General features: G+C 53.0%; 14 protein-coding genes across 14 annotated transcripts; 6 read left to right on the forward strand and 8 right to left on the reverse strand.

Moving 5' to 3' along the window:
• Window positions 1-615: 615 nt before the first annotated feature.
• Window positions 616-1315, forward strand: COCSADRAFT_33812 (uncharacterized protein). The gene is made up of 3 exons (XM_007698272.1): window positions 616-820; window positions 877-1073; window positions 1128-1315. The coding sequence occupies exons 1-3, from the start codon at window positions 650-652 to the stop codon at window positions 1195-1197; spliced, it is 438 nt and encodes a 145-aa protein (XP_007696462.1). The 5' UTR covers window positions 616-649; the 3' UTR covers window positions 1198-1315.
• A 50-nt stretch (window positions 1316-1365) lies between these two features.
• Window positions 1366-2985, reverse strand: COCSADRAFT_33813 (uncharacterized protein). The gene has a single exon (XM_007698273.1). The coding sequence runs from the start codon at window positions 2863-2865 to the stop codon at window positions 1495-1497; it is 1371 nt and encodes a 456-aa protein (XP_007696463.1). The 5' UTR covers window positions 2866-2985; the 3' UTR covers window positions 1366-1494.
• Window positions 2986-3183: 198 nt separating this feature from the next.
• COCSADRAFT_178687 (uncharacterized protein) lies at window positions 3184-3886 on the reverse strand (the record flags this gene model as incomplete). The annotated part of the gene is made up of 3 exons (XM_007698500.1): window positions 3184-3646; window positions 3706-3803; window positions 3865-3886. 3 exons carry the CDS (start codon window positions 3884-3886, stop codon window positions 3293-3295), a joined length of 474 nt encoding a protein of 157 aa, XP_007696690.1. The 3' UTR covers window positions 3184-3292.
• Window positions 3887-4111: 225 nt separating this feature from the next.
• COCSADRAFT_33815 (uncharacterized protein) lies at window positions 4112-4857 on the reverse strand. The gene is made up of 2 exons (XM_007698274.1): window positions 4605-4857; window positions 4112-4535 (listed from the first exon to the last, which is right to left on the reverse strand). The coding sequence occupies exons 1-2, from the start codon at window positions 4809-4811 to the stop codon at window positions 4269-4271; spliced, it is 474 nt and encodes a 157-aa protein (XP_007696464.1). The 5' UTR covers window positions 4812-4857; the 3' UTR covers window positions 4112-4268.
• Window positions 4858-5007: 150 nt separating this feature from the next.
• COCSADRAFT_135325 (uncharacterized protein) lies at window positions 5008-6537 on the reverse strand. The gene is made up of 3 exons (XM_007698501.1): window positions 6343-6537; window positions 5757-6269; window positions 5008-5702 (listed from the first exon to the last, which is right to left on the reverse strand). The coding sequence occupies exons 1-3, from the start codon at window positions 6385-6387 to the stop codon at window positions 5142-5144; spliced, it is 1119 nt and encodes a 372-aa protein (XP_007696691.1). The 5' UTR covers window positions 6388-6537; the 3' UTR covers window positions 5008-5141.
• Window positions 6538-6711: 174 nt separating this feature from the next.
• COCSADRAFT_282588 (uncharacterized protein) lies at window positions 6712-8222 on the forward strand. Its single transcript, XM_007698502.1, has 2 exons — window positions 6712-8060; window positions 8108-8222. Exon 1 carries the CDS (start codon window positions 7083-7085, stop codon window positions 8034-8036), a length of 954 nt encoding a protein of 317 aa, XP_007696692.1. The 5' UTR covers window positions 6712-7082; the 3' UTR covers window positions 8037-8060; window positions 8108-8222.
• A 168-nt stretch (window positions 8223-8390) lies between these two features.
• COCSADRAFT_81643 (uncharacterized protein) lies at window positions 8391-9173 on the reverse strand (the record flags this gene model as incomplete). The annotated part of the gene is made up of 1 exon (XM_007698503.1): window positions 8391-9173. The coding sequence occupies one exon, from the start codon at window positions 9171-9173 to the stop codon at window positions 8391-8393; it is 783 nt and encodes a 260-aa protein (XP_007696693.1).
• A 293-nt stretch (window positions 9174-9466) lies between these two features.
• COCSADRAFT_33819 (uncharacterized protein) lies at window positions 9467-10361 on the forward strand. Its single transcript, XM_007698275.1, has 2 exons — window positions 9467-9611; window positions 9677-10361. Exons 1-2 carry the CDS (start codon window positions 9551-9553, stop codon window positions 10090-10092), a joined length of 477 nt encoding a protein of 158 aa, XP_007696465.1. The 5' UTR covers window positions 9467-9550; the 3' UTR covers window positions 10093-10361.
• A 91-nt stretch (window positions 10362-10452) lies between these two features.
• Window positions 10453-11661, forward strand: COCSADRAFT_33820 (uncharacterized protein). The gene is made up of 3 exons (XM_007698276.1): window positions 10453-10912; window positions 10981-11307; window positions 11365-11661. Exons 1-3 carry the CDS (start codon window positions 10556-10558, stop codon window positions 11497-11499), a joined length of 819 nt encoding a protein of 272 aa, XP_007696466.1. The 5' UTR covers window positions 10453-10555; the 3' UTR covers window positions 11500-11661.
• A 230-nt stretch (window positions 11662-11891) lies between these two features.
• Window positions 11892-12613, reverse strand: COCSADRAFT_33821 (uncharacterized protein). Its single transcript, XM_007698277.1, has 2 exons — window positions 12398-12613; window positions 11892-12340 (listed from the first exon to the last, which is right to left on the reverse strand). Exons 1-2 carry the CDS (start codon window positions 12582-12584, stop codon window positions 12066-12068), a joined length of 462 nt encoding a protein of 153 aa, XP_007696467.1. The 5' UTR covers window positions 12585-12613; the 3' UTR covers window positions 11892-12065.
• Window positions 12614-12924: 311 nt separating this feature from the next.
• Window positions 12925-14757, forward strand: COCSADRAFT_168156 (uncharacterized protein; the record flags this gene model as incomplete). The annotated part of the gene is made up of 2 exons (XM_007698504.1): window positions 12925-14278; window positions 14732-14757. 2 exons carry the CDS (start codon window positions 12925-12927, stop codon window positions 14755-14757), a joined length of 1380 nt encoding a protein of 459 aa, XP_007696694.1.
• A 107-nt stretch (window positions 14758-14864) lies between these two features.
• On the reverse strand, window positions 14865-16616 carry COCSADRAFT_68309 (uncharacterized protein; the record flags this gene model as incomplete). Its single annotated transcript, XM_007698505.1, has 1 exon — window positions 14865-16616. A coding segment is annotated over one exon (1752 nt), but the record flags the coding sequence as incomplete, so codon positions are not given.
• An 838-nt stretch (window positions 16617-17454) lies between these two features.
• COCSADRAFT_82074 (uncharacterized protein) lies at window positions 17455-19302 on the forward strand (the record flags this gene model as incomplete). The annotated part of the gene is made up of 5 exons (XM_007698506.1): window positions 17455-17592; window positions 17648-17906; window positions 17968-18054; window positions 18120-18917; window positions 18974-19302. 5 exons carry the CDS (start codon window positions 17455-17457, stop codon window positions 19300-19302), a joined length of 1611 nt encoding a protein of 536 aa, XP_007696696.1.
• A 532-nt stretch (window positions 19303-19834) lies between these two features.
• On the reverse strand, window positions 19835-21944 carry COCSADRAFT_33827 (uncharacterized protein). Its single transcript, XM_007698278.1, has one exon. It carries the CDS (start codon window positions 21623-21625, stop codon window positions 20180-20182), a length of 1446 nt encoding a protein of 481 aa, XP_007696468.1. The 5' UTR covers window positions 21626-21944; the 3' UTR covers window positions 19835-20179.
• Window positions 21945-23675: the final 1731 nt, after the last annotated feature.

Below are 23675 nucleotides of genomic sequence, written 5' to 3' on the forward strand. Positions count from 1 at the left end.
ACCTATACACACCCTCCAATTCACCCACCCCTCACGCAACACACTAACAAGAATATACCGAATTCATTTTCTTTTACATTTTTCTTTTTCTCACGGGATTAGTAGCCCCGATACTCTCCTTTTACAGAAGAAGTTCATATTTTATGTACAATAGCCCACGGGCAAAAAAAGAGGGCGAACACACTAGAAATCAGCCTAGTCTCCCCGGCAGGAGGGGGCTATAAGCAGGACAGACCTACGGCCGGGGCATGCTGTAAATGTCACATACGGAGGAGCGTTAACAAGTCCGTAGCGTAGACAGGTCCCATTCTACCCCAAGGGAGGCGTGACTGAGGCCTAACCTCATTTCATAGTGGACGAAAATAAAAGCAATCATTCAACCAACCAACCAACTGTGAGCCTGATCAGCATCTCTCGCCACCGGGTAATTCCAAGTGACTGGCCAGCCAGCACAGAGACCTTTCCCGCGCCGGTGATGCGTTGACGGCGTTACCAGAACAATATACCGAGCCGGCTGCCGCAGCCGGGCGCCGGCGCCGTCGCCACAGCTATCAAGCACGTCAACCCTACAGGCTAATACCTGGCCAAGTTTTGATTCGACTTGATTACTGATCCCCCTCCACAGGCCGTCGAGATAATCTTTGGCGTCATGTCCGGGTTACCCTCTGAGCCTCAGCAATCGCGCTATCTCTGCCTGACCATATGCGGCTACCGCAAGCCAGGCATGAACGAAGAAGATTACCGTGACCACATGATCAATGTCTCTGCTCCATTAACCAAGGACTTGATGGTGAAATACGGCATCAGACGGTGGACTCAGGTCAGCAGCCACTGCCCACAGACATCCCCACCCATGACCAACCAACCCGTGCACAGATCCATAACCAGAGCGCAACACGGGCGCTAATGTCCCAGCTTTTCGACCCGCAGATGGTACACCTTGCCGACTTCGACTGCTTTAGCCAGGTCGTCTTCAAGTCGGTTGACGACTATGTGCGGATGAAGCAGGACCCGTGGTACAAGGAACATTTGGTGGGTGATCACGAGAAGTTTGCTGATACGAAGAAGAGCATGTGAGTAGAGCCGGCCGCGGCGGTGACCGGTGCTGATGCTAAAGTGTGTGCTAGGATGACTATTGGCTGGATCGAGGAGTTTATCGATGATGGAAAGGTTGTAGAGGCGAACAAGGAGTTCTAGATAAGGAGGCAAGACTATGCTAGACTTGATTCCTTGCGGATGTGGAGAAACTAGTGTAGTGCTATGTCGCCGTTTGCTTGAAAGCTAATGTGAGACCGTCTGTCTCTATTGATACTAAGCATTTTTGAAAAAGTTCGTGATTAAAGAACGAAAGATTGAAAAGTAAAACCTTTATTCATTTTCTCGGTAGAAGGTGTTGCATTGAGTGCTAAGCCTTGGTAGTGTGCTACTAATCTAGTGAATACTCTACCTAGGTTGTCGAAAGGAGCTACCTTGGTCCCAAATGCCCGCTCGTGACTACGCAACATCGGGGACCTTGGCCCACAACGGATCATACCCAGCGCCCATGATCCACTTCTGCATATCAGGCAAGCCGTGTGTTGTATCGTACGCCATCTGAGCAAGCCTCAACCACATGTCACCCCTGACCAGAAGCAGTCGGCTCTCAGCGCCGGTAGTCCTTTGCTCCAGCTCCTCGCCCGCCTTCAGAGCACGCACAAACTTTGCCACATGGCCATCGTCATGGGAGTCGTTGACGGCGGCGTACAGCGAACTCCAGTCCATGCCCTTGCTTAGCGTAGGCTCGTACTGGGAGATGAAGCCGGCATCTAAGGCTGGTGCCGAGCCGGATGCGTACCAAACAAGGTCCATACGGCCCTTCCACTCGATCAATCGAAGCTTGTTCTCATGGTCAATCCAGGGCTGATCTACTAACAACGCTACGAACACAGAACTAGTGACGTTGTGCATGGAGAAGAAGTCGATCTTTGATGCTTTGCCTTTCCGCTGGGCAGCGCCAGCGCCATAGGCGGCACCGCTGAGCATTTCCAAGACATTCAGCTGGATGTCTGAAGCGGAAGGCTGGTAGTGTGCCGCAACGCGTATCATCTCGTCCATGGCGTTCGCCATGACACCGTCACGTACTCGGACAGGGCCTTGTTGCATAAGAGCAGCCGATTTGATTGTGGGGTTGTTTCGTGTCAAGTCGTAGAGTTCCGCGAGCGGCTTAGACGGTACGTCACCGCTCCTTGCAAGCTCCTCACTCTTGACGAAAAAGTGCTCGATGTTCGCCGGATCGTGGGTTGCTGCGTGGGCTAAGCCTTCGGCAACAATACCTGGCTGCTCAAACTCGATGCCGAAGCCCAGATGAATAATTGGATGGTACGCTCCGTCGAACAACTGTGCCAACATAGCCTGTCCAATCTCGGTCTTGCTGAAGCAGTATTCATAAACGACGTCCTTCCAGCCCTTGTGTTGTATCTCCGCCTCGAAAAACTTCAAGTAGTTCGCGTACTGATCGAGTTGACGCATGTGTGCAAGGAAGCCAGCCGGTGTATTGAGCTCAGCCACAATTGATTTGTCGAGCGGAGGCATGGGCTCTTGGTGTAAATCGTCGTCATCATACGCACGTTGCAGTTGCTCTGGCCCGCCTCCCATGGCGAAGACGCTCAACATGGAGTGTACGGTGTGATTATGACCGGCAACTGGCCGCCAGAACATGCCAAAGTCATCATGGTTCTTTTGAAGCAGCTTGTTGAGAATTTCGATACATCCAGGCGGATTTGGACCGATGCGGGCAATGCCAGCATCGAGGTGTTTGTCATTGAGACTGATTATCGGGTTGTGAGCGTCGGCGGAGGTGACATTGTCGTTGGTGATGGAACCCATAGTTGCAATTATTTGGCTGTGGATAGAACTGCAGAGCGTAGCAAATTATACGCCGTGAACCAACACAACAAAAACTGGACCGAGAATATCCCCGGCGCTTGGGAGACCCCGAGTCCTTGCTCATATAGGAAGAAAGCCAATAGCACGTTCCGTCTAATGTGCAGAAGTACTATCCGATGCGCTACTTTCGCGGAACACCTTAAGACGCTCGGGTCGGTCAGCTACAATACCCCGGCATGATGCACGCCAAGTTTCTGAAAGTGCAGAGACTCAAACTGCGGCTTGTCAATGACATTGAGACGACCAACTCAGGTGATTGGGAATTAGTTTGATACGCGTAGGGGACATCCGTGCATTGCAAGGTAGTCTGTTTAGTATGGAGATGGTGAGATGGTGTAGACTAACTATCACATCTCGCCACACAGCCTTACGGCCCGAAAACCTTTGCCACATCACCTGCGCTCCAGCGACTCCTTGGTATGAGACCGGCAAACCTCCATTCTCCTTGAATGCACTTGAGCGTCAGCACACCAGTCCCGTGATCGTTGGCCGTGAGTCGCACGTCTCCGAGCGTCTCGTCCGTGTACTTTTGATGCGCGACTCTGAGCTGCAAATGAGCAACTATCGTGTCGGCAGAAGTCTTATCCCAAGTCCCCAACCCAATCAAATGCTGAGTCCGGATCAATGGATTGCCGAGGAAGTGGGTACTCGAGACCATTCCCACAAACTCATCAGCTGGAAGCGCGTCCCATTTCTTGTCGATGAAGGCGCTGTAGTCGACCTGGTGCGCGCGGTGGTCAGTCTTCATTCCGTTGCTTTCTGGCTGGGTATGTGATTTACCGCCAATGTCGGGGCAAGGCATGCCCTCAACCTCTTCCAGTCTTTCGAGTCGTAGCTTTCTGCCCATTCAAAGAGCACCGTTTGGCAGTTCAGAATCTCTGCGCCTGCTATCAGCTGCAGTGACTCCGGGAGCTACCCCATCCTATCCGTGAAACTCACCTTCATACGTAGGGGGAGACATGTTCAGACTTAAGTTATGCGGTACTTGAAGGCGGACTTTGAGCGACTACAGAGAACTACAGAAGGTGATGATTGCCGCACTCTTATGCCCTGCGCAGATCTAATGATAATGACCCGGCTCCCCGGCATGTGTCCTCCACGCAACGTGAGCTGGCGTCCGTCGCTGTTCAGGCGACAAGTGCAGCTCCCTCAGGCTGATAACCGGTCACACGTACACATAAATGGAGATATGATGTAACAGGTGTCTTGATTTCAGTAGTCATGCGTCGTACGTTTCCGAACTGTTGACTAGGGGGAACACCTTTTTGTTATGACTTTTGTCCCGCAAACGATAAATCCATAAGTTTTAGTATATCCGTCCAGATAGTCATAAACTAAACCAATCACTCCGTGCCTGGCTCAATGCCGTGTCCACTCACTCCCGCCGATGACTGTGCTTGTATGTATTTGCTGACCTTGGGCATGAGCTCCTGCATCTTCGCCGAGTCCATCATCTCCTCAATCTTAGCCACCCTATCGCCTGCCGCCGAAAAGGTCAAGAAGATGACAGACTCCACATCCCACTCCCCAAACGGCGCATCGCCCTTGGCCGTGCTGTAAATCGCCGCCTGATTCTTCTCCGCATCATGCAGGACATTGTGGATCGTGAGCTACGGTCGACACAATTTCATATCATCAGTAAAAAGGTATACCGGATAGGGTTGCAGGAGCTATCGGACCTTGTAATTGGTTACTGCACTCATGAGGATGGGGAGGACATGCTCGACTTCGGCTCGGCCACGGGCGGGAACACCCATTGAAGTCGGTAGCATGACCTGAGTAACATCGTCGCTCAGGATGGCGAGATATCGCTTGTAGTCCCAGGTCTTCCAGGCCTCAAGGAAAGTCTGCAACGTGATTGTCTGGAGGAAGGTGGGTGCTGTCATGGTGGCGAAGAGCGTATCGACGACTTGGGCTTTGCATAGGCTGTCTTCTCACCTAAAGATATTTATGCTGCAAGTAGTAATTCTGAGAATATTCATGTACAAGAGTGTCATATCCGGGTACCGAGGTCTAGCTGTGTGCCGACGGCTCACGAGCGGAATGCGCACCATGTTACAAGGTTGCTACAGCAAGGAATCTGACCATTTACACGCTCTGAAAGCCAAATGAAGTGCGAGAACTAATCTGCTCCAGAGAACGTTTTATTATGATAGTACTACATATGCCAGACGTTCTATAGGGCGGAACAGTTCTACGGCCAGCTAGTCTGACCATTAACTACCTTGATCATCCAGAAACGACACAACCTTCACCTGCAATGCCGCCACTGAATGGTCTCTTGAGCACAACTTATTGGTGACGATGAGTCTTCCAGTATTGTCACGGATGTCGTTGACCATGTCCACCAACTGCTCAAATCCCAAAGCTTGGTCATTGGCCATCTGCAGCAAACTCAAATCGTAGAAGCGTGAGGCCGCCTCGACTTCGGCATCAGCGGTCCCTGGTTCAGGTATCACTTGAGCGACAAGAATTAACTGAGCGTTTGGTTTACCCTGGAGCAAGCGGAGATGGGCTTTGATCTCGACAATGAATTGGGTGCGGAGATCATTGGTGGTATGGTGCACGGACAGATGCGGGGAGTGTATTATATAGACGGACGCGTCTTGGACGAGCTGCGGTGCTCCCCTCATCCTCTGCTGGACCATGATGTTCCCAAACTTGGAGCTGGCTGTCTCGATTGCCCCTTTTGGGCGGTCGTACATCTGCACTATGAAGTGAATGTTTGCATTCGCCCCGGACAAGGCTCGTGCAGCGGCAGTCGAGGGAGGGCCAACCTGCACGAGGAGTGATCAGTCGTGAGCGAAAGCCGCACAGAAGGCATAACCTACCTGGACAACCGTGGCGCCATCCAAGTGAGACCAGTCCAAGTTTGAAAGTAGCTGAGTGACGCAATCGTCCAGAGCACGATTAGACAAGCGCTGATACGCCATGAGCTGGCGATGCAAGTTTGGTTGTTGGCCATTCTCAGAACTACGGCCCTTGACAGCGCGAGAGGCCAACGCATAAGCGCATGGCGAGCTGTCTGGCGACTGCACCTGCAGCCGAGTCGCCTCAGCCATCTGGAGGCCAGTAGGCATGGCGGTATGACAGATGAAGAGAACGGCATCGATGAGCGACGGCTTTGTGACAAATTGGCTCGATAGTGCTGTATGTGCTACGAATTCTGGCTCCGGCTCATGGAGGAATCCTACTGTTGCGGTCGCGCGCACGATGCGTAGGAGGTGCGACAAGGGGACGCCAGCCAGGTCGGCCACATCTTGGATGGGGACAGACTGTGTAAGAGGTATACAGGCCAGCACTTGGAAGGTGCTGAGCCAGTGCAGACAGGACAGCAACTGGGCCTGTGACAAACGGTCAGTTGGTTGGTCAGAGCGGTAGCAGGCTCAGGCCTAGGCCTGACAGCTTTGGACAAACCTGGCGAGCCAGATGGTGGACAAAAGTTGCGCCCTCGTGGTTCATGGCGATTGTTGCGACAGACTGGACATTGTCACGACACTGAACATTGTCACGACGCAAAAACCCTCAGGCTGCTACGAAGACGGGCGCGCATTATCCGCTCGTGCAGAAACTCTCGCACCATACGTCGCATCTAGGTTCGCAGACTACCAGTAGTGGGTAGCTAGCAGGCTCGGCGTATGTAAGATGCGGGGGATCGACATCTGGTGGATAATTAATTTAGGCCGCCCGCTTGCGCTATGCGTCGCTATCCGATAACGCCCCGAGGGTAGTATATTTTTAGTCCGAACTACAACTACAGCTATACCTAGCATCTAGGTTCGTATACTAGACTGTTGGTAGTGCGTAGCCAGCAGGCTCGGCGTGCATTACATGCGGGGGAGTAACGTCGTACCGGTGTGCTTGTCAAGTACGGCTCGGTCGCGCGAGGTACGGTGGTGGATAATTAGCACAGGCCGCTGTGCGTCGCTACCCAATAATGTTGCGAGGTCGGTATATTTCGTTAGTCCCCTTGCACTTGGTCTGGCGATAGTTCATGTCCGGGTTGCTACGAGCATGGGAGTTGTTCGTCCCTGGCATCCCTCGTGTGCACTCGTACGTGACTAGTGTCTCGTGGCCAAGCTTCTCTGCCTATACTCGTAGATTGCCTTGCTGTGCGGACAGTATCCTCGCGTGCTCGTTGCACCACCTCTACCACCATGTCGCCCGCACTTGTTAACGACAACGGCAACAACAGCACGACCAACATCTTCAACAAAGATAAGAGCTTCTGGAACAACTACAACAAAGGCCGGCCGCAGCCGCCCAAATCTCTCACCGATCGCATCTTCAAGTATCACGAGCAGCACGGGGGTGGTTTCACAACAGCCCACGACGTTGGTGCAGGGGACGGGCTGTACGCAGCCAAGCTGAAAGCGCGCTTCGCTCACGTCATCGTCTCGGACATCAGCGCATCCAATGTCGAGCTTGCGAAGCGACGGCTAGGGCAGGACGGTTACTCGTACCGCCAGGCCAGGGTCGAGGATGCAGGCAGTGTTGACGACGCCAGCGTCGACCTGGTCTTTGCCGCCAACGTAATGCACTTCCCTGATCAAGCGCCCGCCATGGCGGCTATTGCACGGCAGCTGCGGCCTGGCGGCACTTTCGCCGCAGCCGCCTTCGGGCCGGCTCGCTTCGACGATGAGGCGCTGCAGGCGCTATGGGAGCGAATCAGCGAGCAGGGGGGGCAGGAGCTGCTCGACAAGGCAGGCGCAGGGGAGCAAGCGAAGACGATCGCCGTCATGGCAAGGACCGAGGGCACATACAACACCGCCCCGCTTGACACGTCCCTCTTCCAGCCAGGCGCCCAGCGAGTGCACCTCAACATGCACCGTGGTGGGCTGACGGGCATGCTGCCTGCATCAAAGACGCACCTCAATACTGAACCGAACCACACAGGGCCCGACGATGTCGACGTGTTCGAGGAAGAAGCGGGCTGGGAGTTCGAAATGGATCGGGCGGGCGTCAGAGAGCATGCCCTCTCCTTCCCCTTCATTTCAGATCAGTCGCCAGCCATGGCGCGCTTGTTCGACGAGTTGGACTCGATGCTTGCGCCAGGTACGTCTGCGCGTGGCCGATGGCCCGCCAAGATCATTCTTGCGACGAGGCGATGAGCCGGATACTACTATCTCTCAAGGGTAAGTTTTGTTAAGCTACCAAGTAAAGCCAAGCTGATCTGAGCCAGAGGCTGTAAGTATAGGAAGTACGGGTAGAAATTTGTTTCCTACACGAGAATAGATTAAGTCTGTACGTAATATATACAGTGGATACGCTAAGCGAATTAAATTCTGGAAAAGATTGCAGGCAGTCGCCTGAACGCTTTGTATTATTACTGCTCGTTTGATCGACTACTTATGTGGCTAAAATCCCTGCTCCAAACCCTTGTCTCACAAAAGTTACCCTTGAGGTAGGATACATATGTGAAGAGCTAAACTAGAAAACAGTACGATGCACTGCCTAGAGCCATCTCACGGCCCAAGTCCTGTAGGGAGGTATGGATGCAGAACAGGGAAGAAGTGCCTCATCAATCCAACCACAATGCACAACGGCGTGCCCTTTGGGAACACCGGCTTTCCATTCGTGTTGACCACACTCACGTTCCTGCCATCGTAGACTCCGCCCTGGTCCTCGGCCGCCTCAATCATGGCACCTGCCAGATCCTCGTACGTGACTGGACTGTCCTCGTCCGTAAAGCTCAAGGCATAGCCTCGCGCCTTGTCGAGCGCCAACGCCCCAGGCTTCATGTAGATGGTCGTAAGCCAGCTCTCTTGCGCGCGCAACAATTTTTCCGCTTCCATCAGGTCATGGTAGACCTGAGACGCCGACAAAAGGAGAATCTGCCGAAGGAGCCAGGGCGTATGGCGTGAGAGGTGTTCGTCAACCGTGCAGGATGAAAGGAGCACTAGTCTGGGTGGCACCCCTGAACCCTGTTTCTTTTGCCCCTCCAGGGCCGCAAGCACGGCGAGAACCGTGTCCTGGCTCATTCTGCAGCCGGGGACGTTGTCATTCGTTGAGATAACCAGGAATATGGCCTGACAACCTTGCACACACTTGGCCATAAGATCCGTGTCCGTGACGTTGCCTTCGAACACTGCCATCTGCTTCAAGTTGTCAAGATCGGGGAAGGCGTCCGCCAGCTTTCGCTTATTACGGCAGAAAGCGTGGATCTGAGCCTGTGGGCGTGAGAGGAGGGCAGAAAGAAGCGCCTGGCCGGTGCGGCCTGTGGCGCCGAGTACAGCGTAGCATGGCATCTTGTCGTCAGATATCAAATGTAACTTCTGCCCCACACTGTACAGTAACAAACGAGAATCCAAATGCCCTTCGACCAAGGCATCATATCTTGCAATTTCGCGAATGAGTAAGCGTCGGTACCCACGCGTATGCTAAGTAGAGGGCTGGGAATACCCCGACCATGGCTTGGCTCCATATAACGTAATGATCCGATCTCGACCGTCCTGGTAACGTCGGCATCTAGGTCACTGAAGCCGAGCAGTGATTTCGACAGTATCGGGCAGCAAGTATACTATAGAACCAACAATCCTCATGCAACTCTAGCTCCACATCCGCAAACGCCCCAAGTCCCAGTGTGCTCCTCGTCACAGCAACAACTCTGTCGACGCCCCGCATCATGGCACATCACCAATCGACGCTTTCCAAGTTCGCCATAGTACTTGGCACATTTCTATCGGGTTCGTCTCTCCAACAAGCAAGCACAGCCGCACGTCTTGTGACATCTACTCAAACCAGCTCCTAGGTACCATGCTCAGCCTTTCGGCCATCGCAATACCGGTATATCTCGACACGCTTGGGACCCCTGCACAGCTTTACAGCAGCTGGGCGCGGACCTATCACTACGGTCATCTGGGTTTGCCCGCAATGTCTATAACGACATGTCTCTTATATGGGATCGTGGCGCAGAAGCACAAGTCTGCCAACAGGCAATGGCGAAGATATGTGCTGGCCGCGCTCGTCACGGTGACTATGGTGCCATTTACATGGGTCTTCATGACGAGCACGAATAATACGCTGTTTGGGCTGCATGCAGAATCGGAGGCCGTGGGGGGTAGCTTCAGTGACGCACGGGAACTGGTGGTACATTGGAGCAGACTACATCTTTTACGGTCTCTGTTCCCACTGGCTGGTGCGGTGATCGGTATTGGTGGCTTGTAGAATTGGATATTGTGTATTAGTGACCATGGCCTGCCCAGCTTGGGGAAACGGTATACCGCCAGATAGTCATCATAAGCCTCAGAAGAACTCGGCAGTCCTAAAATGAGGTAGTACAAATATGCAAGTGCTAGTTAGTCGAGGGAATGCTGCTCTTTCAACCGTCAGAAACCATCTTGAAAAGATCTTGCCGATACAGTGACGTTGTAACGAGACCCTCTCACGACCTGGCCATCCACCCGACGGATTACAATTGTTCTTCGTCGGCTCTCGGGCCCATCCACTCGCGTCCCGACCTGATCTTGCCAACACCCGGTACCGATGGAGCCACTCTCACGATACCTACACAAAAGTCAAAGAGTGCGTCTAATCTCGTACTTGTCTCTCATACCTGTAGCATCTATCGGGAAACCCTCTACATTCCTACTTCCAGCACTCATCCACCGAGTTTCTTCTCTCCTACGACATGGCTACCAACGGCACCAACGGCGCTCACAGTCCTCACCTGCCCTACCGTCTCGATGGCAAAGTAGCCCTTGTCACCGGCTCTGGCCGCGGCATCGGCGCCGCAATGGCTCTCCAGCTCGCTACCTGCGGCGCCAAGATCATTGTCAACTACGCAAAGTCCGCTGCGTCAGCCGCAAAAGTGGTCCAAGACATCAAAAATCTGGGTTCCGACGCCGTCGCCATACAAGCTGATGTAAGCAAGGTACCGGAAATTGTCCGTCTTCTCGACGAAGCGAAATCTGCTTTTGGGCGTCTGGACATTGTGTGCTCGAATGCTGGCGTTGTGTCCTTCGGGCACCTGGAAGACGTTGACGAGGTATTCATGTCCCTATTTTCCGGCTCTGCATCATTGCCATGGCCACACCCGCTGACAGCTGTATTCAGGCCGAGTTCGACCGCGTATTTTCCACCAATACCCGCGGCCAATTCTTCGTCGCTCGCGAAGCATACAAGCACCTTGGAGCTGGAGGCCGCATCATTCTCATGAGCTCCAACACAGCCGATTCCTTCACCGTCCCAAAACACTCGCTTTACTCGGCCTCCAAAGCAGCCATCAATGCCTTCGTCAGGTGTCTGGCTAAAGACTGCGGCGCAAAGAGAATAACCATCAATGCTGTGGCGCCCGGTGGCATTCTTACCGATATGCTGTTTGAGACAGCCAAGGACTATATTCCCAACTCGCAGGATCTTAGTGAGGAGCAGATACTGAAGGTAGGGTCGAGCCCGGAGTTTCTCACAAGAAAGCAGACATGCTAATCGGCCGAACAGATCGTGGCAAGCGTCTCGCCTCTTAACCGCTGTGGGCTGCCTGTGGATATCGCGCGTGTGGTTTGCTTCTTGGCCTCGGACGAAGCCGAGTGGATCAATGGTAAAGTCATGGGCATTGATGGGGGAGCGGCGTAGTCGGCCATTGGGATTATGTAGGGTGCACTATACTAAGCGACTTGGCGGACAAAAACCAATTATGATCACTCTTAACTATATATAATTGTGAAATACTACATAGTTCCGCACATACACCGTTACATACCTAGCCGTGGGCACAAAAAGATACGTTAATACCCCTAGTACATTCTTTTACTTTTTTATTTTTATTTTTTATCTGCTTTGTGCAGCGTGTAAAGGGAGGTGTGAAGATAGTATCTTCTGTCCATGCGCAAGTGACAACCTACGTGTAGGTATTTAGAGAGATATATTCTCCTTTGCTACTAAGCATGTTACGTGGATTGTGGGTACCAGAGGGGGCGCCTTCGGTGCCTACACCAATACCCCAAACAAGGCAGCTTGGGCTCACACTCCTAACATATAGCTTCAGTTGTTTACTCTGAAATTCCGGCGGCGGCGATGGCGGCTCGGGTGTTTCTAGCAGCATCCAATATGATTGTCAAAGCGATGTCGCTGCTAGCTTCAGCCTTACAAAGTCGCCAAGATCTAAGCAGATTGCAGGCACGTCGTACAAATACCATTGTCTATGATCTGATCAAAAGAATACCGAATGTAGGCGCCAGCACGGTGTTCACCATGTGCTTGGTCACATTTTGCCCATCGGGATGTCGCCAAAGGATCATGCAATCCGCTACTCCCGCCCACGCCCAGCATATCATGAACATCCCCAGCATCCTCTTATCACCCCGTAGAATCTGTGTCCAAACGAAAAACCCAGCGCCAAGATTCCGACCCGTTGCGGACGCAAAAAGCACGGCTGTTTCCTCTGTTGCTGTTGGCATGCCGAAGCCTTTGGCCCCTACATACGGTGGTTAGCAGGCTTGTATGTGGAGACGTAGGACAGGTGGTGGACTACAGCCCAGTGTATCGATAAATGTGCCCACTACGCCGGAGTAGAGTAGCGCCGTTCCCATCGCCATCGTGATGGCGGTGAGGAAGTACGAGTATAGTCGCTTGAATGACAGTGGAGGCATGGTCGGCGTCGAAGGTGCGGAGTGTAGGTCGATGTAGCCTTTAGCCAAACATAGCATTGGGGCATACATTGTGGCTTTTAGTTAGAGGTGTCTTCCGGGTCGTTTATGGTGCTCGACTCCGGTCGCGCTGAATATACCGGTACGGCTGCCGAGCGGCCTCCGACATTCCTACCGAAAGCTATGGCGGAGACTCTTGGAGCACAACGTGGCGATATCAAGCGTAAGACGGTCGGTAAATCGCGACTACTCGTTGTACGCTACGCGATCCAAGCAGTGCTTAGCCAGCAAAACTCAATCGACAGCCACGCGCAATGACTGACGGGATTTGATCTAGCGTCCGCATACAGTGCCATCATTCACAAACTAGTTCCCTCAATTCAAACATCACATCTCATTTATCCCAACCGCAATGGCAGAAACCGTGCAGCGGAAGCTTGACAAGCTGGATCTTACCACGGAGCCTCTGAACGTTGCAATTGTCGGTGGTGGCTTCGCAGGCTTTGCGCTCCTCATAGGACTCCAAAAGTACCCTCATCTCAACCCGCAGCTCTACGAATCCGCCGAAACATGGTCAGAACTCGGTGCGGGAGCAATCCAGGGCCCGAATGCGCAACGGGCAATGGAGATGATCGATCCACGCATCTTGCATGGCTTTGAGCGACGAGCAGCTTACAACGAGGGCCCTCCGGATGAAAACGGCCAGTATCTGTGGATGGCTGTCACCAAAGGACAAGAACCGGATGTCGGTGAAAAGGTACTCGAGTACAGGCACAGTGTGAGGGGATCGACCATTCATCGCGCACACTTCCTTAATGAGCTCATCAAGCTAGCTGAGCCAGAACGGACGCATGTGGGGAAGCGCCTCGTAGGCATTCAGGAGAGCGGTGATGAAGGTCCTGTCCAGCTTCATTTCAAAGATGGAACCCAAGCAGAAGCAGACGTGGTGATTGGGGCCGATGGAATTCACTCCGTGGTTCGCAAGCACGTACTCGGCACCGACAATCCTGCTTCCGATGCCTTCTTCACAGGCGGCATCATCTATCGCTGCACAGTGCCGATCGCCGTAGCGAAGGAAGCCCTGGAGGACGTGACACAAAAATTCAGCATAACCTGCGGCAAGGACGGCGTGGTATATGGCTTCCCTCTGGCGAATAATACGCTCTACTATATCGGGGTGACCACTTTCCACAACAGCCCGGTGAAGCAGGACAAGTGGAATGTACCGGTGGACACTGATGACCTCAACGGTCGCTTCGCGGATTACGCAGACTTCGTGAAGAAGCAGGTTGCCCTGGTGCCAAATGATGGCAGCACTCTCGGCTGGTCGATCTGGGAAATGCCGCTGGCGCCTACTTTCCACAAAGGCCGTGTATACATCATGGGCGATGCTGCACACGCCACGGCGCCCTTCCTGGGTGCCGGAGCCGGTCAAGCTATTGAAGATGCGTTGGTGATGCACCGTTTGTTGGGACATTGCTTCGACCCAGCCCGGCAGAGTGAATCGCCATTCACAAAGCAAGAGACAGTACGTGCGGTGCTGCAGGCTTGCGATACGACGCGCCGATTCCGCAGCCAGAAGGTCGTCGTGACGAGTTCGGAGGTGGGTCGCCTGTTGTCTGGCAACGAGCCAGGGATCACGATGGAAGCTGCACCAATGTTCGAAGCGCTCAAGGACAAGATGCATTGGATATGGGATGCCGACATGGAACAACAAGTGAAAGACGCAAGACTGCTGTTCGAGGAAGCGGAGTTTGCCGTGAAGCGTCAAGCAGCCACTCGACACACGAACTTTAAAGCGCCTGGGAGAGAGTGATATAGGGTAGATAGAGAAGTCGTAGGCGGGTTTTGTGATATTTTTGAATCCTTGATACTCGTTGTCAGACTCACTACTGCCATTGATATATGTCATCGCTTGATGCTGTTAGAAGAGATTCACGCCTAAGGGTACTCCCTCTACGTAGAGCCAGCCATCAGCCGTTCGAAGTAATCCATATCAATCCCTTCCAAGGACCATTCGCCATTTCCTGTGAGACCAGGCAACAAAGCATCAAAGAAGCCACCCTCTGAGAATTTTGGATTCCACACATCCTCATGCACACTTGCGTGACCTGATTGTTGACTCACCATTACAGCGGGACTCACTATTCCAGTAGAGTAGTATGGCGTTGCCAGCATTAGGCTTTCGCGCTCGTCACTAGTTTGCGTGTCGAGTGTAGTCCCTGAATCGTCGAGTCCCCGCTGAGAGCTGCTGGCGGAGGCGTATGACATGTTGAGACGCGCGGCAGAGTGTGAAATTGGCGCCTGCGACTGCATGTCGCTATGTCCGATTGAACGATTCGGATAGCTTGTTGCCCGAGCGGCTATGCCTTCCAGCGCGAATTTGATCAAACCAAAATAAGGAATGTGCATCTGCGAAGCGTCTTCTTCGGCCTTCTCCACTAGTGGTGTGTTGTGCGGAACTTGCTGCACCACAACATGATGCGCCGGGGCATCGTAGCCATCAGCGGCTTCCGCTTCGATAGCGAGTAGTCGCCGCAGGAGTTCCGCGCTTTGTCGACTGAGCGAATCTTCGTTGAGCCGACTGACCTCCTGTAAATTCTCCTGTGCCTGCTCTATCATGGCCCGGTCGCCTAGGTACAGGTGCGTCATGATGTCAACCTGCGAAGGGTGGCGATAGCTGTCGAGATGGGCCAGAAGCAGCGTCACTGCAGCCATGACGGCTAAGTAGTCGACTGTGCGGCAGTTGTAGGCGACTTGGTTTGATCTGCGTAACACAGCGAAGCGAGAAAGGATCTCCCGCGAAGAATTGACGCAGGCGAACTTGGAGTATACGAACCGCCGATCAGTAGAGGATAGCAACATGTAAGGTACGTGAAGCTGGTTGAGGAGATTGAAGTGGAAAATCTGCACATACAGCCGCTGTACGTCCCAGCAGACTTCCTGTTTGGTCTGCATTGGGTTTCCAAGATCCGGGACCAGCCACCATTTGCTGGGGAGAGTCTGCGCAGCACGCTGCAGATCTTTATCCAGGCTTTGAGTTACACTGAAGTCGACGCTTGTCGGATCGGATTCGTTGCGCTGCAGTATGCGTGAAGCAATGACGCATTGCACTCTTTCGAGGCCGCCCATGGCGGTATCAGTGGCGAGTAGTGCTTCGCTAGCCATGCTGACATCTGTAGAGCCCTGAGGTAGACCAAGGAGAAGGCACATATAGCGATCGTAATGGACGATGCGGAACCACATGTACTGCGGATCACAGCGGGTCGCGTGGTCCAGGATTGGATACTGCTTGGGAGTAGCCGGCGTATGCACATGCAGGCCAAGGAGCTGCGCGAGGAGCATTGCTCGGCGGCAAGCCATCCAACTAAGGCGCAGACTGCCACAATTTCCATGGTAGATGCTCTCCATTACAACGCATTCTAAGCCTTCTACGCTGGCCAGCATTCGGTCCTGAGAGGTGACGAGGCGAATCGCAAGCTCTGCAAGACGCTCTGCCATTACCCTCGGAGGCTCATGAAGGCCAGCTAGCTCATGGTGTATATTCGGGTGCAGGTCTTGAAGAAGCGTGACTATGTTCAGTATGTGCCTGGCTAGGAGGACTGGGTGGGAATCTACGCTAGCTGGTGCCGGCAATGAGCCGGACGATGTGGGGCCATTGGGATCGTTGGGATCCAGCCAAGTGTAGGGCATAGTAAGCGTAGAGCCATTGAGCATAGCTGAGTGTCGACTGCTTGCTCGATATATGATGTCGCATTCTTCTGGCGAGGGCAGTGCATCATGGAGGGTTTTTGATATTTCTGCCATGGATGGAATGCGGCAAGACAGATGGCTATATGAGGCCAAGGGAGCACGCAGGGGAGGTGGAGCGGTGACGTCTGTCGCGGGCGCGGTCCCTGGGTTCGCAGCAGCGATGCCCGTGGTGATAGTAGCGGGCAAGAAGTGATCCGTAGTCTCCTCAGGCTGGTCTTGGGCGATGCAAGCAGTGTTACGCTTCCTACAGCCAAGACAGATGGTTGAATCGTCTGCGCATGGGACGCACTTCTCCTTCCGCCGCTTGCACGCCCAGCAGCTGTGAGTGCCTTTGCGCAGCTTCCGCCGCTTGGGATTACCGGGCCCGTCCACATCGTCGGTGGAAACCGAGGCCATTGTGGTGGGAGCGGCAGTGGTGACGGTGTTACGACGTGCTACGTCGTCTCGCGATGCAACTTTGTGTATGTACACTGACTGTACTATACTACTACCATGAACAATGAAAGGTAAGCGCTTGCTTCGACCGCCGAAGTCATTCGACCGCCGGTCGGCCGCCGGGGCGGAATTGCTCCGAGCGACCGATTCGTAGCTGACTGCATACTTACTTACTGAGCGATCATGGGAAATGGGATGCTTGATGCAGGTCAGATTACCCGCAACGGCGCGCCTTACCGCCTGTAGACTACTGTAAGTAATGATGTGACAGTCTACCATGTGCGTCGATCCTGCGGGACGATAATGGATACGAGCACACCATCCTGTAAGTACACCGGCGCCTGCCTCCCGCCTCCTGCACGCTGAGCTTGGCGTGCTTTTCAGCCCGGAACAATGAATTTCGCCATTGCTCTGCCTTCCGCCGGCCTGCTTGTGGGTGCCGGCGGAAGCAAACAAAGGCTATGGCCTGGCTCTGCCGAGAGTCACTCTGTATAATGTTTGAAAGCTCCGCCGAGAGTCGCAATTCCACCGCCGGATGCCGGGTGCTCTGTATAATGTTTGAAAGAAAACATGAGGATACAAGACTGCCTTTCTCACGCTTTCCTTTGCTCTTGCTCTATTCAAAGCAACCCCAATCCGTCCCAATCCTACCCAGCCTCCTTCTGTAGTCAACATGGCCGCAGATTCTACATCCAGTGCTGACGCCCGATATGCCGAGTCGAGAGATAGCAGCGAGAGAAAGACGACGGATGGTATGCTCGACGCAAAGCATGTGGCGGCGGCAAAGGTAGCTGATGGCGACGACGAGGCCGCGGTATACTACACTGGATGGCGCCTTGCTGCCGTCATGGCCACCATCAACTTGAGCACGCTCATCGCTTCCTTGGATCTGGTAGGTATCATGCATGCATCTTGAAGACATGCAGTGTGCTGACACACGACTCCAGGGCATTGTAGCCACAGCCATTCCGGCAATCACGAGGGACTTCAATGGTTTGGAGTACATCGGCTGGTACAGCGGCGCATGCTTCCTCCTTGTTGGCAGTAGTAGTGCTTTATGGGGCAAGCTGTACAAGTACCTGTCTGCACGATACGTGTTTATGGCGGCGCTTGGCATCTACCTTGTGGGCAGTATCGTTGCTGCAGCAGCGCCCAACGGCATCGCATTGATTGTGGGAAGAGCTCTCCAAGGTCTTGGTTGCTCAGGTAAGTGGGATACCCGATCAAGGCTTCAGCGGGCCTGATGACTGATCATGTGGATCTTCAGGCTGTCTCAGCGGATCCGTCCTTATCATCAACTTTACGGCTGCTCCGAGTAGTCGTCCCGGATTGATTGGTATATGGATTGGCGTTTGTAAGAACTAGCCCAAAAGCTCAGGCTTCTGCCACTTTCAAGAGCAATGCGCTGATGTGAAACAGTCATGTCAGCCACAATCCTCGGTCCAGTACTAGGAGGCGTCTTCACTTCAGAGGTTACCTGGCGCTGGTGCTTCTGGATCAATCTGCCCGTCGGAGGTGTCGCAATCTTGCTGCAAATCCTCTTTTTACACATTCCGAAGCATGTAAAGTTGGCTCCGGCAACGTGGAAACAGGTCATCCTTCACATGGACATTCCCGGTTTCAGCTTCTTGCTGACCTCGCTCATCTGCTTCACATTGGCACTGGAATGGGGAGGTCTGACCAAGCCATGGTCAGATGGCTCAGTCATTGCCACGCTCGTCCTCTTCGTCGTGCTCACCATCGGCTTCGTAGGTGTTGAGTGGCTCCAGGGAGAGTATGCGGGTGTGCCGTTGCGTCTCTTGAAGCCGCGCATGACCTGGGCCAACTGCATCTACGGCTGGCTGAACCCAGGAGCGAACTTCTTGGTTCTCTTCTACCTTCCAATCTACTTCCAGGCTGTGAAGGGCACATCGGCCATCACCAGCGGTGTGTACACATTGCCGTTCATGGCATTCTATGCGCTAGGAGCGATGATGAGCGGTGGTATGATGGGCAAAACCCGCATGATCCACCCTTTCACCATCACCAGTGGCCTTCTCACGACTCTTGGCGCGGCTCTACTATGGGCCATGGATGTCAACACCTCCAAGGCATGGTACATCGGAGCGCAAGTGCCATTCGGTCTCGGCATTGGGCTCGGCAACCAGGTTCCAGTCACCGTGCTGCAGGCATTCGCTTCAGCGGAAGACGTCGCAGCAACAACCGGCATCATTTTCAGTGAGTACTCGGGCAATGCATCCATGTTTGTAGCCATATGCTAACACACATTGCAGCATTCCAGACAGCAACTGGCGCGTACTTTGTCGTAGCAGCACAGTCAATCTTTGCAAATTTGATGGTGCAGACTTTGATTAAGAATGCCAAAGACATTGACATTGGCAGGGTCCTGAGCTCCGGTGCGGGAGAGCTGCAAACCCTCTACAGCGGCTCGCAACTGGACCAGGTGCGCAGTGCGTACATGGTTGGCATCAAGGATGTGTTCGCCTTCTGCATCGCCGTGTCGGCCGCCACCATCTTTGCCGCGCTGCTAGTGCCTTTCGTAAGAATGCCTGAGACCGAGACCCCGAAGCTGGAGGTAGAGGAGAAGTCAGCAGGGACATAATAGGAATTTGCGTCAAGTCCAGCAGCTCTCGCTGGGCACACGAGGACAGGATGGAGAAGAGAGATTGAAGCCGCCCCCAGTGGGAAGGAGGGGGTTAGTCCATGCTCGAAGCAATACGTGTAGGCGGTATCGAAAAGAAGGTGCTTAGCTAGATGTCTTATAGCAATCAGATGATAATACTGCGCTCACCAGTCACATAGTCAAGCCCACTGTTGAAACTGTCAACTATGCAAAAGTAGCCTCGTATTGCACCTGCTGGCAGCTTTGTCCCTTAGCACTGATGTCTGTGTGTGAGGTGTGAATGCATGTGTGGAGTGAAGAGCTTGGGAAAGGAAGTGACCACTACAGCTCGGCCAAAAGTGCGGCCCACTCCTCGGCTCCGCTTGGCGTAGTTCAGCTTACCCACGAGCTAAGATGTAAATCAGCATATCCTACAAACGCATTGGGAGTATTAGTCAAATCTTATAAGATGATTAAGATAACTGCAATCAAGTATAATTATATATACTTGTTGTCTATATTTGGATATATTCTTACGCATCTATGTCTATAGGAGTAACCTAAGGTTCGGATGAGACTATATACTCTATGCACGTGACTGTGGCTTCGCTGGCCCGAGGGGTGTCCAAAGCATCTCCGAGGCTTGGCCTCAAGTTCAGAGAGTTTCGTGACATAATCTCACCTCTACTGTATACTTGGAGTTTTCATCTTGATCTCACCGCTCGAAAGCTCAGGTAACCTGCGGAGCGTCCCGGCGGGCCGGCGTTAGCAGCCGTTGTCAGCCACACTTTTGCTTTTGGCACGTAGGGTGAGCCGAGCTCCGTCCTGAATTCTGACCGCATCCTAAGTTCTGACCCCCATACATACATGCAAGTCATCAGGGTGCACCGTCTCGCAGTGCAGTCAATAACGCCTGAGACAGATCGCGCAATCGAGCGCGCATACTGGCCTCCAACACTTGCGCCAGCCTCTGCGACATGGTCTGGTCGAACGGGTTGTCGTCGAACAGCAGGTCCCTCACCGTGGCATCGATGCCATTGCCGCTGCTAGTCGCCCGTGACCGCTGCTCCCTCTCCGCTATCGAATGCAGCTGCTGCGACAAGACCTTCACCACCCGTTGCACCTGGTGCAGGCGCGACAATACCAGCTGCCGCACAATGTGGTTCCCATCCTCACCGTCCAGCTCGTAGCCGGGCAGGCCGTCCGCCGAGAGCCGTACGGTTAACGATGCCTGATTTGCCAGCTCGTCTGGCTGTAGGCTGGTGACGTTTGCGTGGCATGCTGATGCCGCTGCTGCGTACCAGCCAAGCGTCTTGAACACGACCAGCGCCAGCGTGAATAGTGACGAGATGTCTTTGGCACAAGGGCAGGCGAGCACAGCATTAGTCGTCTCCATCGCTGTCTGGTTCTGCGACAGCACATACTCCAGCTGGCGTAGAGTATGCGTCTCGCCTTTCTGTTTGTCCATGACCAGCTCACGCAAGACTGCATGCGCCTTCGCACTGCAACCACAATTTGACGGCGAGCTCGGAGCAACCTGGCCCAACACCGAATCTCTGCGTGCGGGCGGAGTAGGGATCGACCGGGGAGAGCCGCTGGTTGTGCTGCTGTTGCTCGTTGAGAACCAATCCACCAATCCCAACTTTGCTTTTGTTGTGGTCGGGATCTGCCGAAGGTTGGCCTGTTCTGAAATTTGCCCGGCTCCTATGGGCACCGTGGATACCTCAATCGGAAATAGAACTTGTCGGTCTGGGATGTCGGTGCTGGAAGGCGTGAACGAAAATTCGAAGTCGTTGTGGTTGAGCACCGAATCGGGATTAGGATCGAAGTCAGGCGGCAAGGTAAGAGACGCTAGGAAGTCGAAGTCGTCGCCTATGGTTTCCGGTACCGTTTGCAGCACCGAATTGCCAGACCATGCCTGCCCGCTGAAGTCCGCGAAGTCTGGAGTGGAAGCATTGAATATGTCACTGGACAGCTGTGGCGAGGTGGATGACGAAGGTTGGTCGATCATCACAGCATCAGGCGCTTGCGCCATTGTGAGGAGCTCTTGTGCTCCCGAGGTAGCAGAGATTGGATTGGACATTTGCATACCACTATCGGTGGCAGATACAAACTGCTGTGTCGTGGTGGGGCCATCGGTCGTCACTTTGGTCTTCTTCACAGCAGGACGTCCCGCTCGGCGAATAACAGCATAGACACAGGTCTCTTCTCGTCGCACGCAGCGAGCACATGACGGCTTCTCTTTGGTACATCCAATTTTTGCATCGGCGCATGCATTGCAGGTACTTCGCAGCTGCGCGCGTGGTTGTGCCTGGTTCGACATTATGTACAACGGGGTTGACAACAATACTGTGGGGTACAATATCAATGAAATGAAAGCACTGGTGTACAACAGGCGATAAAAAGAACCCATGCAGACTTCCCTGCAGCTTTATGATCTCAAGCTACGCTTCTCTCTATCTTTGCCACTTGGTTAGACACTGCACTTTAGCCGGGGTTAGAACAACGTCGCCGGAGAAACACTGTTTTTAGGCCCTCCTCGCCGGACAAACACTGTCTTTAGGCCCTCCTCACCGAATGATCCCCGTAACAGTTTCGTTGCGAAGCTAATGCGAGTAAGCCCAACCAGCCTCAACGCGTGGTAAGTGGTCCTGAGGGCTGAGACCCCTTCAGGGTAAGTTTTGTCAACAGGGGGTCAGCTCCTGAGGCAAAAGATGATTATATAAGCGATTCGGCGGAAGTAACGTAAACTGATAGGTTATAGAGTTTTAGTTGTAACTTATAAGACCCTGTAGAAGACAGCTAGTTAGCTAAACCTAAACTAGTTTACTCACTTTTGAATAGCTTTTGAAGATGCTGTGATACGTGCAATCCCGCCAAACTACGCCTCTTCTTGGTGTTGAGGCTGTGCTAAGCCTACTAGTGTAGGCGCCAGAAACGCACACGGATCTCTATGCGCTTTATATACTTACTGTGTACTACTCTGATCTTGGTTCCTCTTCTTTCTTGTCCTCCAATAATCACCTTGCCTCCTACACCTTCTGCAGCGCCTGGAACGCCTGGAACGTCTTATCGCTGTGTTCACCTGTCGCATGATCAACACTCTACTATGCTAGATATATCCTTGATGAGATTACGCAGCTCCTTCAAATCACATACTGACAGGCTTGATACTCCTGTAATAATTCTTTTACCCTCCACCGTCGCCGTGGGCGCCTAGTTCAATTAGTAGTAGAGGAAATTGACGAAATCGAGGCTTTTATAAATTAATTGGACGATTGAGTAGTAGTGATCTATACTTTGGAACGATGAGATGTGGATAAAATCTGGTCGCTACTACTGCTAATGGGTAACTGGGCGCCCTTGTGAGGAGTTGTTGCAGCTTTGGCTGCTTATTATGATCGGTCCCCGAGAGGTTTTTCGTGCACGAAGAAGCGCAACCTGATTGGCTCTAAGAAGCTCTACGCTACGCAATTGGCGTATCAAGGCATTGCCAATTCGTGTATGCGGAAAGCGCCTAGTCACGTAACGAACACAAGGTTCCCCAGAAAACCAGCCAGAAAATTGGCCAAACAACGAGCTATAAACAAGCCAAAAACGAGCAAGAATACGAGCCAGAAGAAATCTCCCCAAAAATGAGCTCAAAACTCAGCTAGCCAGACCAGCTAGACTAGCTGGAGAACGTGGTGGAGAACGAGCTGAAGAATGCCTCTGCAGCAGCACTAGCTGGGCTTTTAAAGTGCCTATTCGATACCATGTTAAGATAATTGCGTTATTGCTAAACTACGAAAGCGGAGGTGGATGTTCTAGAGATGCTTCTATGGGTGTATAAAGGGTTCTGCCTTAACATAGGAGAAGACCTAGGGTACTACTCAAGCTATAAAATACTATGAAAGGACAGTGCTCATCGTAACGAATTCCTTCTTAAGCCAATTCAAGTAAGCCCAGCCAGTGTGTTTCGAATCCGGAAACGTCAAAGCCGACGCCGATGTAGCAGCATTCGTAAGCGACTGATGCTTCCTCAACCGCATCCTCTGAATCATCGATGTAGAATAAACCTCAGCACATAGTGGGTGGCCCCGAGGGCTGAGAGGATTATGGAAGTAAGCTGCAGCCCGCCCCCGGATTCCTCCGTCTTGGCTGCGGGCGAGCTGGAGCTTGGAGAATCCTACATGGCTTACAGTTGAATGCACTGATACAGTTCGCATTAGTGTACTGCTCGAAAGCGCATCAAGATGCACACGCATGCACTGGGATACTGCTGGTCTATACTTATTATAGGAAATAGGGGAAGCATGCCATGAGAAGCCTATAGGAGCTTAGCATCTCTGGTCACTATCAAAAAGATGCTCTATGTCAAGCACACCAATGCT

Source organism: Bipolaris sorokiniana, assembly GCF_000338995.1.
Source record: "Bipolaris sorokiniana ND90Pr unplaced genomic scaffold COCSAscaffold_3, whole genome shotgun sequence".
In the NCBI taxonomy this organism is placed as follows: Eukaryota; Fungi; Ascomycota; class Dothideomycetes; order Pleosporales; family Pleosporaceae; genus Bipolaris; species Bipolaris sorokiniana.

Bases quoted from the DNA above. Each gene is read 5' to 3' on its own strand.
- COCSADRAFT_33812 (XM_007698272.1), top strand. From the start codon at position 650: ATGTCCGGGTTACCCTCTGAGCCTCAGCAATCGCGCTATCTCTGCCTG. The intron at 821-876 runs GTCAGCAGCCAC...ACCCGTGCACAG, and splicing joins GCATCAGACGGTGGACTCAG to ATCCATAACCAGAGCGCAAC. The intron at 1,074-1,127 runs GTGAGTAGAGCC...AGTGTGTGCTAG, and splicing joins GCTGATACGAAGAAGAGCAT to GATGACTATTGGCTGGATCG.
- COCSADRAFT_33813 (XM_007698273.1), bottom strand. From the start codon at position 2,865: ATGGGTTCCATCACCAACGACAATGTCACCTCCGCCGACGCTCACAAC.
- COCSADRAFT_33815 (XM_007698274.1), bottom strand. From the start codon at position 4,811: ATGACAGCACCCACCTTCCTCCAGACAATCACGTTGCAGACTTTCCTT. The intron at 4,536-4,604 runs GTCCGATAGCTC...TGTCGACCGTAG, and splicing joins GTGCAGTAACCAATTACAAG to CTCACGATCCACAATGTCCT.
- COCSADRAFT_135325 (XM_007698501.1), bottom strand. From the start codon at position 6,387: ATGAACCACGAGGGCGCAACTTTTGTCCACCATCTGGCTCGCCAG. The intron at 6,270-6,342 runs GTTTGTCCAAAG...CGTTTGTCACAG, and splicing joins TCCACCATCTGGCTCGCCAG to GCCCAGTTGCTGTCCTGTCT. The intron at 5,703-5,756 runs GTAGGTTATGCC...CTCCTCGTGCAG, and splicing joins ATGGCGCCACGGTTGTCCAG to GTTGGCCCTCCCTCGACTGC.
- COCSADRAFT_282588 (XM_007698502.1), top strand. From the start codon at position 7,083: ATGTCGCCCGCACTTGTTAACGACAACGGCAACAACAGCACGACCAAC.
- COCSADRAFT_33819 (XM_007698275.1), top strand. From the start codon at position 9,551: ATGGCACATCACCAATCGACGCTTTCCAAGTTCGCCATAGTACTTGGC. The intron at 9,612-9,676 runs GTTCGTCTCTCC...ACCAGCTCCTAG, and splicing joins ACTTGGCACATTTCTATCGG to GTACCATGCTCAGCCTTTCG.
- COCSADRAFT_33820 (XM_007698276.1), top strand. From the start codon at position 10,556: ATGGCTACCAACGGCACCAACGGCGCTCACAGTCCTCACCTGCCCTAC. The intron at 10,913-10,980 runs GTATTCATGTCC...AGCTGTATTCAG, and splicing joins ACCTGGAAGACGTTGACGAG to GCCGAGTTCGACCGCGTATT. The intron at 11,308-11,364 runs GTAGGGTCGAGC...TCGGCCGAACAG, and splicing joins GTGAGGAGCAGATACTGAAG to ATCGTGGCAAGCGTCTCGCC.
- COCSADRAFT_33821 (XM_007698277.1), bottom strand. From the start codon at position 12,584: ATGTATGCCCCAATGCTATGTTTGGCTAAAGGCTACATCGACCTACAC. The intron at 12,341-12,397 runs GTAGTCCACCAC...CACCGTATGTAG, and splicing joins ATTTATCGATACACTGGGCT to GGGCCAAAGGCTTCGGCATG.
- COCSADRAFT_33827 (XM_007698278.1), bottom strand. From the start codon at position 21,625: ATGTCGAACCAGGCACAACCACGCGCGCAGCTGCGAAGTACCTGCAAT.